General features: G+C 42.3%; 1 protein-coding gene across 3 annotated transcripts in view; it reads left to right on the top strand.

Moving 5' to 3' along the window:
• Positions 1-3880: 3880 nt before the first annotated feature.
• LOC106576854 (suppressor of fused homolog) overlaps positions 3881-15664 on the top strand; it is a 28367-nt gene continuing 16583 nt past the window's right edge. For 2 of the 3 annotated variants that reach the window (XM_014154331.3, XM_082964690.1), the window contains exons 1-3: positions 3882-4266; positions 4711-4845; positions 13387-13523. In XM_014154331.3, coding sequence (XP_014009806.1) covers positions 4115-4266; positions 4711-4845; positions 13387-13523 — 424 coding nt within the window. In that variant the 5' untranslated portion in view covers positions 3882-4114. Of the gene's footprint in view, positions 4267-4710; positions 4846-13386; positions 13524-15664 lie in introns of all 3 variants that reach the window. The other variant, XM_014154332.3, reaches the window with a different exon arrangement.

Below are 15664 nucleotides of genomic sequence, written 5' to 3'. Positions count from 1 at the left end.
GCAATTATGGAGCAGTGGTTAGGGCCAAGTGCGTTACTCTGTCGCTGCTAAAAGAGGGTCCTCAGATCACAGTTCTTAGATGGGGTGTTGTCTGTAAAGTTGGGCACATATAACAAAGAGGATGGCATGAAGGAAGGTATCCTGCACCTTGAGCGATGACGTCAAAGCTTGTGATAGGATGTGTAGTTCTGTATGATAGCCACATTGTGGCTAATTAGCTTTTCATTTTGGGAGGGTAATTACAGGCGAATATATTGATAAAAGTTACCTAGTCCGAGAGAGATTTACGCAATTATCGAAACGTCACACCAGGGTAAGCCTACACGAAACACTGACCTTACATTAAGTAGTTCTAAAATCCCCTGTGGAAAAAATGTATGGTGGAAAATCTATTGGAAACATTTCCGGGTTTTACCGCTAGACTTTATGGGTATTATGACTCATACTGTGGTACTCAATTGCACACTAGGCAGACTTTTGCAACCCTGCCCAAACATACTACTGTGACAAATTTGATATTTCATTTTGCTTGTGACAAGCATTGATTGCAGTGAGAGGTCAGATGGGTTGCTTGCAAGTTTCCAGCATCATACCACACTGCATCCCACTGCTGACATGCCTGTGAAGCTACAGGGTCGGTCCTGGTCAGTCCCTGGCTGGGAGACCAAATGCTGTTGGAAGTGGTGTTGAAGGGGAAGTACGGGCCACGCTTCCCTCTGGTCTAAGGAAATCATAATGCCACAGGGCAGTGAAGGGCATATTAGCCTGCGTAGGGTGCTGTCTTTTAGATGGGGCGTTAAAACGGCTGTCGTGACTCTCTGTAGTCACTAAAGGAAATCCCAGATGGCATCCCTAGCCATGTCCTCAGAGCATGCGCAGACCAGCTAGCTGGTGTGTTTACAGATTTATTCAATCTCTCCCTATCCCAGTCTACTGTCCCCACATGTTTCAAGATGGCCACCATTGTTCCTGTACCCAGGAAAGCAAAGGAAACTGAACTAAATGACTATCGCTTCGTAGCACTCACTTCTGTCATCATGAAGTGCTTTCAGAGACTAGTCAAGGACCATATCACCTCTACCCTAAACCCACTTAAATTTGCTTTACGCCCCAATAGATCCACAGATGATGCAATAGCCATGGCACTGCACACTGCCCTCTCCAGAGGGTGACAAGTAATGACACTAGTAATTTTTCCAACAATTGTTTACAGACAGATTATTTCACTTATAATGCACTGTACCACAATTCCAGTGGGTCAGAAGTTTACATACACTAAGTTGACTGTGCCTTTGAACAGCTTGGACAATTGCAGAAAATTATGTCATAGATTTAGAAGCTTCTGAAATGATGTCAATTAGCCTTTGAGTCAATTGGAAGTGTACCTGTGGATGTATTTCAAGGCCTACCTTCAAACTCCCTGCCTCTTTGCTTGAAATCATGGGAAAATCTAAAGAAATCAGCCAAGACCTCAGAAAAACAATTGTAGATCTCCACAAGTCTGGTTCATCCTTGGGAGCAATTTCCAAATGCCTGAAGGTACCACGTTCATCTGTACAAACAATAGTACGCAAGTATAAACACCATGGGACCACGCAGCCGTCATACCGCTCAGGAAGGAGACGCGTTCTGTTTCCTAGAGAAGAACGTACTTTGGTGCGTAAAGTGCAAATCAATCACAGAACAACAGCAAAGGACCTTGTGAAGATGCTGGAGGAAACAGGTACAAAAGTATCTATATCCACAGTAAAACGAGTCCTATATCAACATAACCTGAAAGACTGCTCAGCAAGGAAGAAGCCACTGCTCCAAAACCTCCTTAAAAATGGCAGACTACGGTTTGCAACTGCACATGGGGACAAAGATCATACTTTTTGGAGAAATGTCCTCTGGTCTGATGAAACAAAAATAGAACTGTTTAGCCATAATGACCATCTTTATGTTTGGACGAAAAAGGGGGAGGCTTGCAAGCCGAAGAACACCATCCCAACTGTGAAGCACGGGGGTGGCAGCATCATGTTGTGGGGGTGCTTTGCTGCAGGAGGGACTGGTGCACTTCACAAAATAGATGGCATCATGAGATAGGAAAAGTATGTGGATATATTGAAGCAACATTTCAAGACATCAGTGTCACGAACCGGCTCGAAGTTCGTAACAAAATGGATACAACGTGGAAACAAGGAATAACAAAATATATTTATTAGACAAACTAGTAGTAAACTAAATACAATTAAAAATGGTGTGTGTAATCAGTAATCAGTAGTGTAAGTGAGTTTGCATGCATAAATGTGATAACGCGGGGTGTTGAAAGGTGCCAAAGCAACCAAACAAACAAACAAACAAACAAACAAACAAACAAACAAACAAACCACAACAAAATCTATGAAGGTGTCTGCATGGAGAGAATCTCCTCCATGAATGGGGAAGTGGTGTATTTATCCTGGGACACACCCGGGCCTGGTGTGTCCCATGTCGCTGACGACCTCCCGGCTCCGCCCACCGGCATCCTAATAAGGAAAACGAGAGCAAAGAGAAAGAATTCAGCAGACAGAGTGGGAGGGTCGTCACATCAGTCAGGAAGTTAAAGCTAGGTCGCGAATGGGTCTTCCACAAGGACAATGACCCCCAAGCGTACTTCCAAAGTTGTGGCAAAATGGCAATAAAGGACAACAAAGTCAAGGTATTGGAGTGGCCATCACAAAGCCATGACCTCAATCCCATAGAATATTTGTGGGCATAACTGAAAAAGCATGTGCAAGCAAGGAGGCCTACAAACCTGACTCAGTTACACCAGCTCTGTCAGGAGGAATGGGCCAAAATTCACCCAACTTACTGTGGGAAGCTTGTGGAAGGCTACCCAAAACATTTGACCCAAGTTAAACAATTTAAAGGCAATGCTACCAAATACTAATTGAGTGTATGTAAACTTCTGACCCACTGGGAATGTGATGAAAGAAATAAAAGCTGAAATTAATTATTCTCTCTTACTATTCTCCTGACATTTCACTTCCTTAAAATAAAGTGGGGATCCTAACTGACCTAAGACAAGTAATTTTTACTAGGATTAAATGTCAGGAATTGTGAAAAACTGAGTTTAAATGTATTTGGCTAAGGTGTATGTAAACTTCCGACTTCAACTGTATACACTGTATTCTATACTATTCTACTGTATCTTAGTCTATGCCGCTCTGACATTGCTCGTCCATATATTTATATATTCTTAATTACATTCCTTTACTTAGATTTGTGTGTATTGGGGATATGTTGTGAAATTGTTAGATATTACTGTGCTGTCGGAGCTAGAAACACAAGCATTTCGCTACACCCGCAATAACATATGTGACCAATAAAATTTGATTGGATTTGAATATCCTATGACACTTATCCTAAAAAGAGTAGAGGTGTTAACCCTGGGGTCCTGGCTAAATTACCAATCTGGCACTCATGCCATCATGGCCACCTATTCAACTCCAGTTTCCAATTGGCTTATTCATCACTTCTCCTCCCACCTGTAACTCTTCCACAAGTCTTTGCTTTCAAAGATAATACTTATTTTTTCAGTCAATTTACCTGGTAAAATAAGGGTACATTGTAAATAACTCTGTATTGGAAACAAATATCATATGTGGCATAGGTGAGAAAATAACTGCAACTGAATACACACACACACAATATGATGAATTTCAATACGATCAAAAACTGGGGAAAGTTTTTCAATCCATATCTTGCTCTTGTACATGTTCTAACATAATGATTGACAATTAATTAGCCAAACACAACTCTGTATTTGGAACCGCCTACGAAAAACTGGCGCTTTGATTGGATTGAGCAAATGTCACTCAAGCCGTTCCTCCATTTCTTTCCACAGCTCCAACCAATGAGGAAAAGTTTTCGTAGGTGGAACGAGCAACAAGTCAGGCAGTTGAGTAGGGCAAGGAATAGGGGGCCCGATAGTAAAAAAATATATATTGGAAGCAATTTCAACAAAAACAAAAAATACAGGGACTGTTTCATCAACCAACAGTTAACCAAGGGATCCTTCCTTATCTTCGCGAAGAAAGTAATTTCTGTCGCACTTTCAGGTATTACCACATTTTTGAAGAAGCAGTGAGGGATGGACGAGGTGCGGCCTAACAACGGACCAGCAGTAGCCCCTGGGCTGGCGTCAATCTTCCCCCCGGGTCTGCAGGCAATCTACGGGGAATGCAGGCGCCTCTACCCCGACCAGGCCAACCCCTTACAAGTTACAGCCATTGTCAAATACTGGTGAGGAGATGGCTAACGACGTCTTATTATGGATACATTTCTTTGCAAACAAAGTCGGATTCCTCGAAAGCTAGCTAGGCTAACTTGGATTGCAATGTTGTTAGTTTAGTTAGCTAACATAATATATGTTGAAAACGCTATGGTTAGTTACCTAGCTTGCTAGCCATAGAAAACATATGATTTGATGTGATTGCTCTTTATTGTTGACTAAATTACCAGTGAGGAGTTGGGCTGGAGAAATGTAACATTAACCACTAAACGCCTACAGAGTTTGTAAACAAACAATGGTGTGTAAATCGCCTCATATTTTGGGTTGTGAGTGCAACTATTAGATAGTTGGCCTAAGCTTATTAGATATTACATTTAATAATCAATGGTTATATAATTTATTTAAAATGGGAGTAAATATTGCAGATCGCACTTATCAGTAGTGTGTCTCTACAGGTTAGGGGGTCCTGATCCATTGGACTACATCAGTATGTACCGTAACGTGGGCTGTGCAGCGCAGGATGTACAGGAGCACTGGCACTACATCAGCTTCGGACTCAGTGACCTGTATGGAGACAACAGAGTACATGAGTAAGTATAGTACTTCAGGTTAATGCGCCATCAGACCAGGTTACTAAGAACACACACGTGGTTTGTGCAGCTGTTGTTAACTCATTTTCACTCCTTTGTATCATCCTGCAGAATCAACATTGAGACACTAACACACTCCACTTGTATTTTTCTTGTTCCTCTAAAGCAGTTATGTCAAGCCAACAGCTTTCACCCCCGTTTGTAGTGTTCCTGATTAGACTTGCCAGCGCTGAACATATTATTTTCAGTTATATAAATTACACAATTTTCCCCAGGTCTAGAAAGAGCTCAGGGAAGTGGAAATTTTTATAAAACCAGACAGGAAGAGGCGAACTTTAGGCTACATTGGTGAATTTGCGAGACATACAAGACGAGATACAGATTACCAAGACATAGGCGTACCACGGTTCTTTCTGCCTGCCCCCTCCTCTTTCTCCCTTGTACTGGCAGCATCACATTAGTGGAAACCAAGACCGTTCTCTGGGCAGGCCTGATTATCGGGGACAATTTTAGCTAACCGTAACCTAATTCTCCTAACCTGCTACAAAAAGGCAATTATGCTACTCAAAACTGGGAGACCTGTCCTCAGAATAGTTTTGGTTTCCAGTAATGCAATACAGCCTCACGCTGGCCCACCTGCTCTTTCTCTTCGCTAATGATGCCGAGTGTGTGTTCAGTTTTCGGTCTGTTGCGTTTTAGAATTTCCTAGCCTATTCATTGATGATAGGCCCTGCTTTACTGAAGTTGCAAGACATTAAAAGCCAAGAAAGAAACGAATTTGCGTAATACATAACATAAAAATCTGACTAAGATTGAGATATCTGTTTTTTGCTTGGGGCTGTGTCTCAATCCACTGCATCCGCCAATGGCAGCTTATCGCATCTGCGGTGCAAGGTGGCCGAGCTACGGCTAATAGGCCCATGATATACTATGGTTAGGCCCACAAACTACTATGACCACTCCATGGAGAGATGAGACTCTCACAAACACGATGGTGTTCTCCGTTTTGCTCTACGATCCCCACAAGTGTCACGGAATCATTGGTATGACTTTTAAAACAATCTCCCCCTCCGGGCTTAGACTCTTAAGTATTGATTGCTAGGCATACAAATAAGATTATTTCTTAATATGTTTGAAACAAGGTCTAGTTGTAGCTGCAACCGGACTAGATCGTGAACGACTCTTGGCGGAATGCATTGCTTGACTGCCGTGAGGGTGAAAAGTAGTCTGACGACTCGTACCGTCGTTCGCTACATACTGCTGCAGAGAAGAAAGTAACGTCTGTGGCATAGCATTTGGCCAGAGCCTGGGTAACCAGACAAGGTGATAATCAGTCGTTCTCGAACTGTAGCCCCACAAACAGTGAGTTTGAGTTTGTTAAGCAGAGGCTGTGTACAGTGCCTTCGGAAAGTATTCAGACCCCTTGACTTTTTCAAAATGTTGTTACTTTACAGCCTTATTCTAAAATGTGCCTTAACCTCTTACATCTAGACGTTCCGCTAGCGGAACACCTGCTCCATTATCCTCTCTGGGCTAGGCGGGACGAATTCGTCCCACCTACGTAACAGGCACTGGCAGCCTGTGGCGCGATTTTCAAAACCTTAAAAATCCTATTACTTCAATTTCTCAAACATATGACTATTTTACAGCTATTTAAAGACAAGACTCTCGTTAATCTAACCACACTGTCCGATTTCAGAAAGGCTTTACAACGAAAGCAAAATATTAGATTGTCAGCAGAGTACCAAGCCAGAAATAATCAGACACCCATTTTTCAAGCCAGCATATAATGTCACCAAAACCCAGAAGACAGCTAAATGCAGCACTCACCTTTGATGATCTTCATCAGATGACAACCCTAGGACATTATGTTATACAATACATGCATGTTTTGTTCAATCAAGTTCATATTTATATCAAAAACCAGCTTTTTACATTAGCATGTGACGTTCAGAACTAGCATACCCCCCGCAAACTTCCGGGGAATTCGCTAACATTTTACTAAATTACTCACGATAAACGTTCACAAAAAGCATAACAATTATTTTAAGAATTATAGATACAGAACTCCTCTATGCACTCGATATGTCCGATTTTAAAATAGCTTTTTGGTGAAAGCACATTTTGCAATATTCTAAGTACATAGCCCAGGCATTATGGGCTAGCTATTTAGACACCCGGCAAGTTTAGCACTCACCAATATCAGCTTTACTATTATAAAAGTTTCATTACCTTTTGTTGTCTTCGTCAGAATGCACTCCCAGGACTGCTACTTCAATAACAAATGTTGGTTTGGTCCAAAATAATCCATCGTTATATCCGAATAGCGGCGTTTTGTTCGTGCGTCCCAGACACTATCTGAAATGGTAAATCAGGGTCGCGCGCATGGCGCAATTCGTGACAAAAAAAATCTAAATATTCCATTACCGTACTTCGAAGCATGTCAACCGCTGTTTAAAATCCATTTTTATGCCATTTTTCTTGTAAAAAAGCGATAATATTCCGACCAGGAATCTCCTTTTAGCTAAACTGAGGAAAGTAAACAAAGCTTTCGGTCGATGCGGGCACGAGCCTGAGTCTCACAGTACTGTAACCAGCCACTACCCAAACGCGCTACTTTGTTTCAGCCAGAGCCTGCAAAGCCACGATTCAGCTTTTTACCGCCTTCTGAGACCCTATGGCAGCCGTAGGAAGTGTCACGGGACAGCTAAGATCCTCACTCTTCAATAAACAGAGACAAGAAGAACGACACCTTGTTAGACAGGCCACTTCCTGCCTGAAACCTTGTCAGGTTTTTGCCTGCCAAATGAGTTATGTTATACTCACAGACACCATTCAAACAGTTTTAGAAACTTTGGAGTGTTTTCTATCCATATGTAATAAGTATATGCATATTCTAGTTACTGGGTAGGAGTGGTAACCAGATTAAATCGGGTATGTTTTTTATCCAGCCGTGAAAATACTGCCCCCTAGCCATTACAGGTTAAACAAGTTTATGAAAGTTCACATGTTCCAGAAGGCATTTCTGCCAAAAAACGCATTTTGCTAAAACAAAGTTTACCTTCAAATGGCACTCCTGTGAAGTAGTGACGCGCGACATACACCTAGGTTCCTGAAACAAGTCACATTTTGTTACGTTACAGCTTTATTCAAAAATGTATTTTCCTCAGCAATCTACACAGAATACCCCATAATGACAAAGTGAAAAAAGGTTTTTAGAAGTGTTTGCAAATGTATTAAAAATAAATAACATGACAGACTGCTTGGAGTTTGCCAAAAGGCACCTAAAGACTCGCAGACCATGAGAAACAAGATTCCATCCAACCTGACAGAGCTTTGAGGATCTGCAGAGAAGAATGGGAGAAACTCCCCAAATACAGGTGTAACAAGCTTGTAGATCATATCCAAGAAGACCCGATGCTGTAATCACTGCCGAAGGTGCTTCAACAAAGTACTGAGCAAAGGGTCTGAATACTTAGGTAAATGTGATATTTCAGTTTTTTACATGTGCAAAAATGTCTAAAAACCTGGTTTTGCATTGTCATTGTGAGGAATGTGCAATGCTATTGATCCAGCTGTAGGTGTCATTGCGGCCAGCGCTAGTAGGTCAAACCCATATCTCAGTCGGTGAAACAAATGACTAAAATCAGGGTTCGCACTAGAGGTCGACCGATTAATCGGAATGGCCGATTAATTAGGGCAGATTTCAAGGTTTCATAACAATCGGTAATCGGCATTTTTGGACACCGATCATGGCCGATTACATTGCACTCCACGAGGAGACTGCGTGGCAGGCTGACTACCTGTTATGCGAGTGCAGCAGAAGGTAAGGCGCTAGCTAGCATTAAACATATCTTATAAAAAACAATCAATCTTAACATAATCACTAGTTAACTACACATGGTTAATGATATTACTAGTTTAACTAGCTTGTCCTGCGTTGCATATAATCGATGCGGTGCCTGTTAATTTATCATTGAATCATAGCCTACTTCGCCAAACGGGCGATTTAACAAGCACATTTGCGAAAAAAGCACTGTCGTTGCACCAATGTGTACCTAACCATAAACATCAACGCCTTTCTTAAAATCAATACACAAGTATATATTTTTAAACCTGCATATTTAGTTAATATTGCCTGCTAACATGAATTTATTTCAACTAGGGAAGTTGTCACTTCTCTTGCGTTCTGTGCGACAGAGTTAGGATATATGCAGCAGTTTGGGCCGCCTGGCTCGTTGTGAACTGTGTGAAGACCATTTCTTTTGGGCCTCCTGGCTCATTGCGAACTAATTTGCCAGAATTTTACATAATTATGATATAACATTGAAGGTTGTGCAATGTAACAGCAATATTTAGACTTATGGATGCCACCCGTTAGATAAAATATGGAACGGTTCCGTATTTCACTGAAAGAATAAACGTTTAGTTTTCGAAATGATAGTTTCCGGATTTGACCATATTAATGACCTACGGTTCGTATTTCTATGTGTTATTATGTTATAATTAAGTCTATGATTTGATAGAGCAGTCTGACTGAGCGGTGGTAGGCAGCAGCAGGCTCATAAGCATTCATTCAAACAGCACTTTCGTGCGTTTGCCAGCAGCTCTTCGCTGTGCTTCAAGCATTGAGCTGTTTATGACTTCAAGCCTATCAACTCCCGAGATTAGGCTAGTGTAACCGATGTGAAATGGTTAGCGGGGTGCGCGCTAATAGCGTTTCAATCGGTGACGTCACTCGCACTGAGACCTTGAAGTATTTGTTCCCCTTGCTCTGCAAGGGCCGCGGCTTTCGTGGAGCGATGGGTAACGATGCTTCGATGGTGGCTGTTGTCGATGTATTCCTGGTTCGAGCCCAGGTAGGGGCGAGGAGAGGGACGGAAGCTATACTGTTACACTGGCAATACTAAAGTGCCTATAAGAACATCCAATAGTCAAAGGTATATGAAATACAAATGGTATAGAGAGAAATAGTCCTATAATAACTACAACCTAAAACTTCTTACCTGGGAATATTGAAGACTCATGTTAAAAGCAACCACCAGCTTTTATATGTTCTCATGTTCTGAGCAAGGAACTTAAACGTTAGCTTTTTTACATGGCACATATTGCACTTTTACTTCTCCAACACTTAGTTTTTGCATTATTTAAACCAAATTGAACATGTTTCATTATTTATTTGAGGCTAAATTGATTTTATTGATGTATTATATTAAGTTAAAATAAGTGTTCATTCAGTATTGTTGTAATTGTCATTATTACAAATAAATAAAACAAAAATCATAATCGGTCGACCTCTAGTTCACACAAGGTGCTTAAATTCTGAAATTCATGTATTGGAGTACCTTGAAAATCTGACATTTTTTTTCAAGTTGGTTCTTGAAAACTACTTTAATTAAAATGGAGAACAGAAAATTATCAAATGTTAATATGAAAAATAATAGAAATGTATTGGTCTTGCAAATTAATTTCCAGGCAAACAACCAAGTTTTATTTCCTCACTTTTTTTGCACGCTGGCAGCCAGGTGAGCTCGCTTATTCCACCCACACTGCCACTCAGCCAGGCAGGTACAGAACTGACTGATTAGGCGCCGCCAAACGACACATTGATAGCTAGATTGTACATTCAATCCTGCCTGGCAGGAAATGTATGTTTATTAATGGGTTTTGCCAGACCCAAACAGGGATTTAGTGGAGAGTAAATGCCATATATGCACCTTTTTATTTGTGAATTAGTTTACGCACCTTTTTATTTAGTTAATTATCATTTACCCACTTATTGTTGCGTTCCCAGCGTTGATCAACGCTCAGAAGGCTTCTTGATCTGAGTTCTAATCACGTTTACCTCTGTGAATGAGTGGAATCATGAATGATTCATGTATCCTCATTATGTTTGCCCACTACCCCTGATTTTTCTTGTTAGCATTGCATTCATTCACCACTCTGCCCAATGGAAAACTCCACCCACGACATAGGCCAAGATGTGAAACGAACTACCTTAGCCCAGACCTACAGTGGCAAGTAGTAGAGAGATCCCTCGACTCCTACCGTTTCAACAGACATCCCCCAAACAAAAACCCCTGACTCTAGGGGAATGAGTGTATAACTGGTAAATAGTCGCTGATATTTCAGTCAGATGTCTAGCTAGCTAGCCAGCTCAAGGGCTCTGGCTATTAGCCAGGTAGCTAGCTATAACTAGCTGGCTAGAAAGATGACATTCAAAGCTAAAGTTGAACGGAGCGTGACCTCAGCAGGAGCAGTTGGCTGAAATTAAGCTAGCTAGCTAAACTCAGCAAAAAAAAGAAACGTCCCTTTTTCAGGACCCTGTCTTTCAAAGATGATTCGTAAAAATCCAAATAACTTCACAGATCTTCATTGTAAAGGGTTTAAACACTGTTTCCCATGCTTGTTCAATGAACGATAAACAATTAATGAACATGCACCTGTGGAACGGTTGTTAAAACACTAACAGCTTACAGACGGTATGCAATTAAGGTCACAGTTATGAAAACTTAGGACACTAAAGAGGCCTTTCTACTGACTCTGAAAAACACCAAAAGAAAGATGCCCAGGGTCCCTGCACATCTGCGTGAACGTGCCTTTGGCATACTGCAAGAAGGCATGAGGACAGAAGATGTGGCCAGGGCAATAAATTGCAATGTCCGTACTGTGAGACGCCTAAGACAGCGCTACAGGGAGACAGGACGGACAGCTGATCGTCCTCGCAGTGGCAGACCACATGTAACAACACCTGCACAGGATCGGTATATCTGAATATTACACCTGCGGGACAGGTACAGGATGGCAACAACAACTGCCCGACTTACTCCAGGAACGCACAATCCTTCCATCAGTGCTCAGACTGTCCGCAATAGGCTGAGAGAGGCTGGACTGAGGGCTTGTAGGCCAGTTGTAAGGCAGGTCCTCACCAGACATCACAGGCAACAATGTTGCCTATGGGCACAAACCCACCGTCGCTGGACCTGACAGGACTGGCAAAAAGAGCTCTTCACTGACGAGTCGCGGTTTTGTCTCAACAGGGGTGATGGTCGGATTTGCGTTTATCGTCGAATGAATGAGCGTTACACCGAGGCCTGTACTCTGGAGCGGGATCGAGATGGAGGGTCAATCATGGTCTGGGGCGGTGTGTCACAGCATCATCAGACTGAGCTTGTTGTCATTGCGGGCAATCTCAACGCTGTGCGTTACAGGGAAGACCTCCTCCTCCCTCACGTGGTACCCTTCCTGCAGGCTCATCCTGACATGACCCTCCAGCATGACAATGCCACCAGCCATACTGCTCGTTCTGTGCGTGATTTCCTGCAAGACAGGAATGTCAGGCCAGCAAAGAGCCCAGATCTCAATCCCATTGAGCACGTCTGGGACCTGTTGGATCGGAGGGCTAGGGCAATTCCCCCCAGAAATGTCTGGGAACTTGCAGGTGCCTTGGTGGAAGATGGCAAATCTGGTGCAGTACATGAGGAGGAGATGCACTGCAGTACTTAATGCAGCTGGTGGCCACCACAGAGAGACTAGGTTAGTAGTACAGTGGTACCCAAACTTGAGGCCCCAGAGAGAATCTTTCATCTTTTCAAACACATTAGTAACTTGTTTCTCTTCAAATGGGTATAGAATACAATATTTTAAAGTCAACTAAGGGCCTGTTACACTGTCAGAATTCACTACCATGTCATTGTGTTGGGACAGCCTGTGGGACTTAACATTTTGTGAAATATAAAGACAATTTATATATAAAGACAATTAAAAATGATTCATGTACACTGAACAAAAATATAAACGCAACATGCAACAATTTCAAAGATTTTACTGAGTTACAGTTCATATCAGGAAATCAGTGAATTTCATCATTACTGACTTATCACTCATGTATGTAGTAAATAAGTAGTGAAACAAGTATTATTGAGTAGATGAATAGTGCTTATTTTTTTATTAGGTTGTGGTGATATAGTGCCTTCTGGTGGCGACTAGAAACAATTGCATAATAGGAACTATTAAATATTGATGGTCCTTGAAATTAAATATTAGTGCTTGAAAAAGTCCTACGAACCCTGTAAAATGCACATGACTAGAGTTGATGCGCAAGGAATCAATTATTTTGGAGTAGACTCTTCACCACTACGTTACCATCGTTAACAGTTGGAAAAATGACAGAGGAAGGTGAATACTTTGAGAAGTTAAATGAGAAGGAAATGCAAACTTTGCGCGGTGGAATTGACGTACAGTAACGGTAGTACAGGTGCAATGTGAATTCATGTGTAATTTTACGAATGTTATTCTAGTTTAAACGTTAAGAGCTTTTTTTTCATTTGTCACATCCCCTAGTGGAGTAATGGAATTAAGCTAAAGGGAAGGCTAATCTGTATTGGGTTTGTGTTGTCATGGGTTGTGTTGACTCATGGTCAAATAAGGACGGCCCAGGGCTTGGTTTTTTGAGCGGAAGACACACACATGTACACCAGAAGAGAGAGGTGGGTTAGACAGCTTGAATTAAGTGTGTGTATTCTATATGTGTATTGTCAGGTTTACAGGTCAGGAAGGCCCCAGTGGCTTTGGATTTGAGCTGACGTTCAGGCTGAAGAGAGAGGTGGGAGAGACTGCACCCCCTACCTGGCCGGCTGAACTCATGCAGGGCCTGGCCCGCTACGTCTTCCAATCAGGTAAGAACCAAGGCTCTGTGTGTGTGTGTCTAGTGTGGAAGGGATTTAGTAATTAGAGTAAGGTTAGGAGATGGTAGTTATCTACCAATTATAAGCCAGGCGCTCGGACCGTTTTGTTACTCTCCACCACACACAGCACAGAGGGCTCCGCTACCTCCATATTGAGATAATGGTGCATGTCAATATTTGTAACCTTCTGTCACTCTACATCAGCGACGTTTCGCTAAGGAGAGCACTCCAGCTTCAAATTGGCTCTTTCAACCCCTTGCTTCTCCACCGCAACTTCCTCATGTAGCCTGTAAAAGAGAATGTGTTCTCAGTCAGCTTACCTGGTAGAATAACGACTAAATAGAAGTAAATGTCAGACATTTCACCTTTAATGACCTTTAATGCAGGCAAACTTAAATCCATTTTACCTCATTTCTATCAGCATGTCACGTGCAACCAGAGGGGGAAAAAACTCTAGACCACCTTTACTCCACACACAGAGATGCATACAAAGCTCTCCCCCGCCCTCCATTTGGCAAATCTGACCATAATTCTATCCTCCTGATTCTTGCTTACAAGCAAAACTAAAGCAGGAAGTACCAGTGACTCGCTCAATACGGAAGTGGTCAGATGACATGGATGCTACGCTACAGGACTGTTTTGCTAGCACAGACTGGAATATGTTCCGTTATTCATCCAATGGCATTGAGGAGTATACCACCTCAGTCATCGGCTTCATCAATAAGTGCATTGACGATGTCGTCCCCACAGTGATCGTATGTACATGCCCCAACTAAGACGAACCATCAAACAGGCAAAGTGTCAATACAGGATTAAGATTGAATCCTACTACACCGGCTCTGATGCTCGTCGGATGTGGCAGAGCTTGAAAACTATTACGGTCCAGAAAGGGAAACCCAGCCATGAGCTGCCCAGTGACGCAAGCCTACCAGACGAGCTAAACGCCTTTTATGCTCGCTTCGAGGCAAGCAACACTGAAGCATGCATGAGAGCGCCAGCTCTTCCGGACGACTGTGTCATAACGCTCTCGGTAGCCGATATGAGCAAGACTTTTAAACAGGTCAACATTCACAAAGCTGCGGGGCCAGACGGAATACCAGGACGTGTACTCAAAGCATGGACGGACCAACTGGGAACTGTCTTCTGACATTTTCAACCTCTCCCTGACCGAGTCTGTAATACCTACATGTTTCAAGCAGACCACTATAGTCCCTGTGCCCAAGGAAGCGAAGGTAACCTGCCTAGCCATGAAGTGCTTTGAAAGGCTGGTCATGGCTCACATCAACAGCATCATCCCGGATACCCTAGACTAGGGCTGGGCGATATGGACCAAAAGTCATATCCCGATATATTTAGGCTGAATATCGACATAAGATATATATCCCGATATTTTTTTCCGCTAAGTGAGAGCAAATGTTCAGTCAAAGTCAAAGCCAGATATGACATGTCTCAAGTAGTTTTATTGAAACCGGCTATTTCAGTGAACAGTTGAAAAATCAAATGAATAAATAATAAACAGGGCTCTTCACCTGGTTCAGATTAAATGCTCAGCTGTTCAAATAACAATAACATGTAAACAAACACTGTATAACAACAGGAGTACCTTTTTTTTAAAATCAAAGCTCCATAAGGTGCCTGACTTCAGTGTACATTTGTGGCAGTGCTTCTCGTGCAAAGTAGTTGCGACTGGGAAGCTCATATCTCGGGTCCATAGTTTTCAGTAGCTTTTTGAATCCGACTTGTTCCACAGTTGCAACAGGGACCATATCTTTAGCAATGTGATAGGACACCGCTTTAGTTATAGTACACCACTTGCCAATTTTCTTTTCATTAGGCACACTGCGGGAAAATGAAGTTTGCAGTGAGCTTTGTTTCGGGGCTGGAGCTTTTTCGGGTTGTCGACGGCTTGCGGCTGGGGCTTCTGCAGCGCGCAGTTTCACACACTCTTCGTATTGCAGTTTGTGCCACTTTTAGGTGGTGAAAAAGATTTGTAGTGCTTCCACCCCTGGCTGTAACTTTTTTATGGCACTGCCTACATATAACGTGATTTTGTTGCTCATCTGATACTTTGAATCCGAACCATCTCCAAATTACTGAGCCAATGCTTTTTCTTTTACTAACCAATTCCTCCT

Source organism: Salmo salar, chromosome 18 (genome assembly GCF_965601325.2).
Source record: "Salmo salar chromosome 18, fSalSal1, whole genome shotgun sequence".
Taxonomy (NCBI): domain Eukaryota; kingdom Metazoa; phylum Chordata; class Actinopteri; order Salmoniformes; family Salmonidae; genus Salmo; species Salmo salar.
Note: the sequence above shows the minus strand (reverse complement) of the source record. Positions and strands in the feature narration are given on the sequence as shown.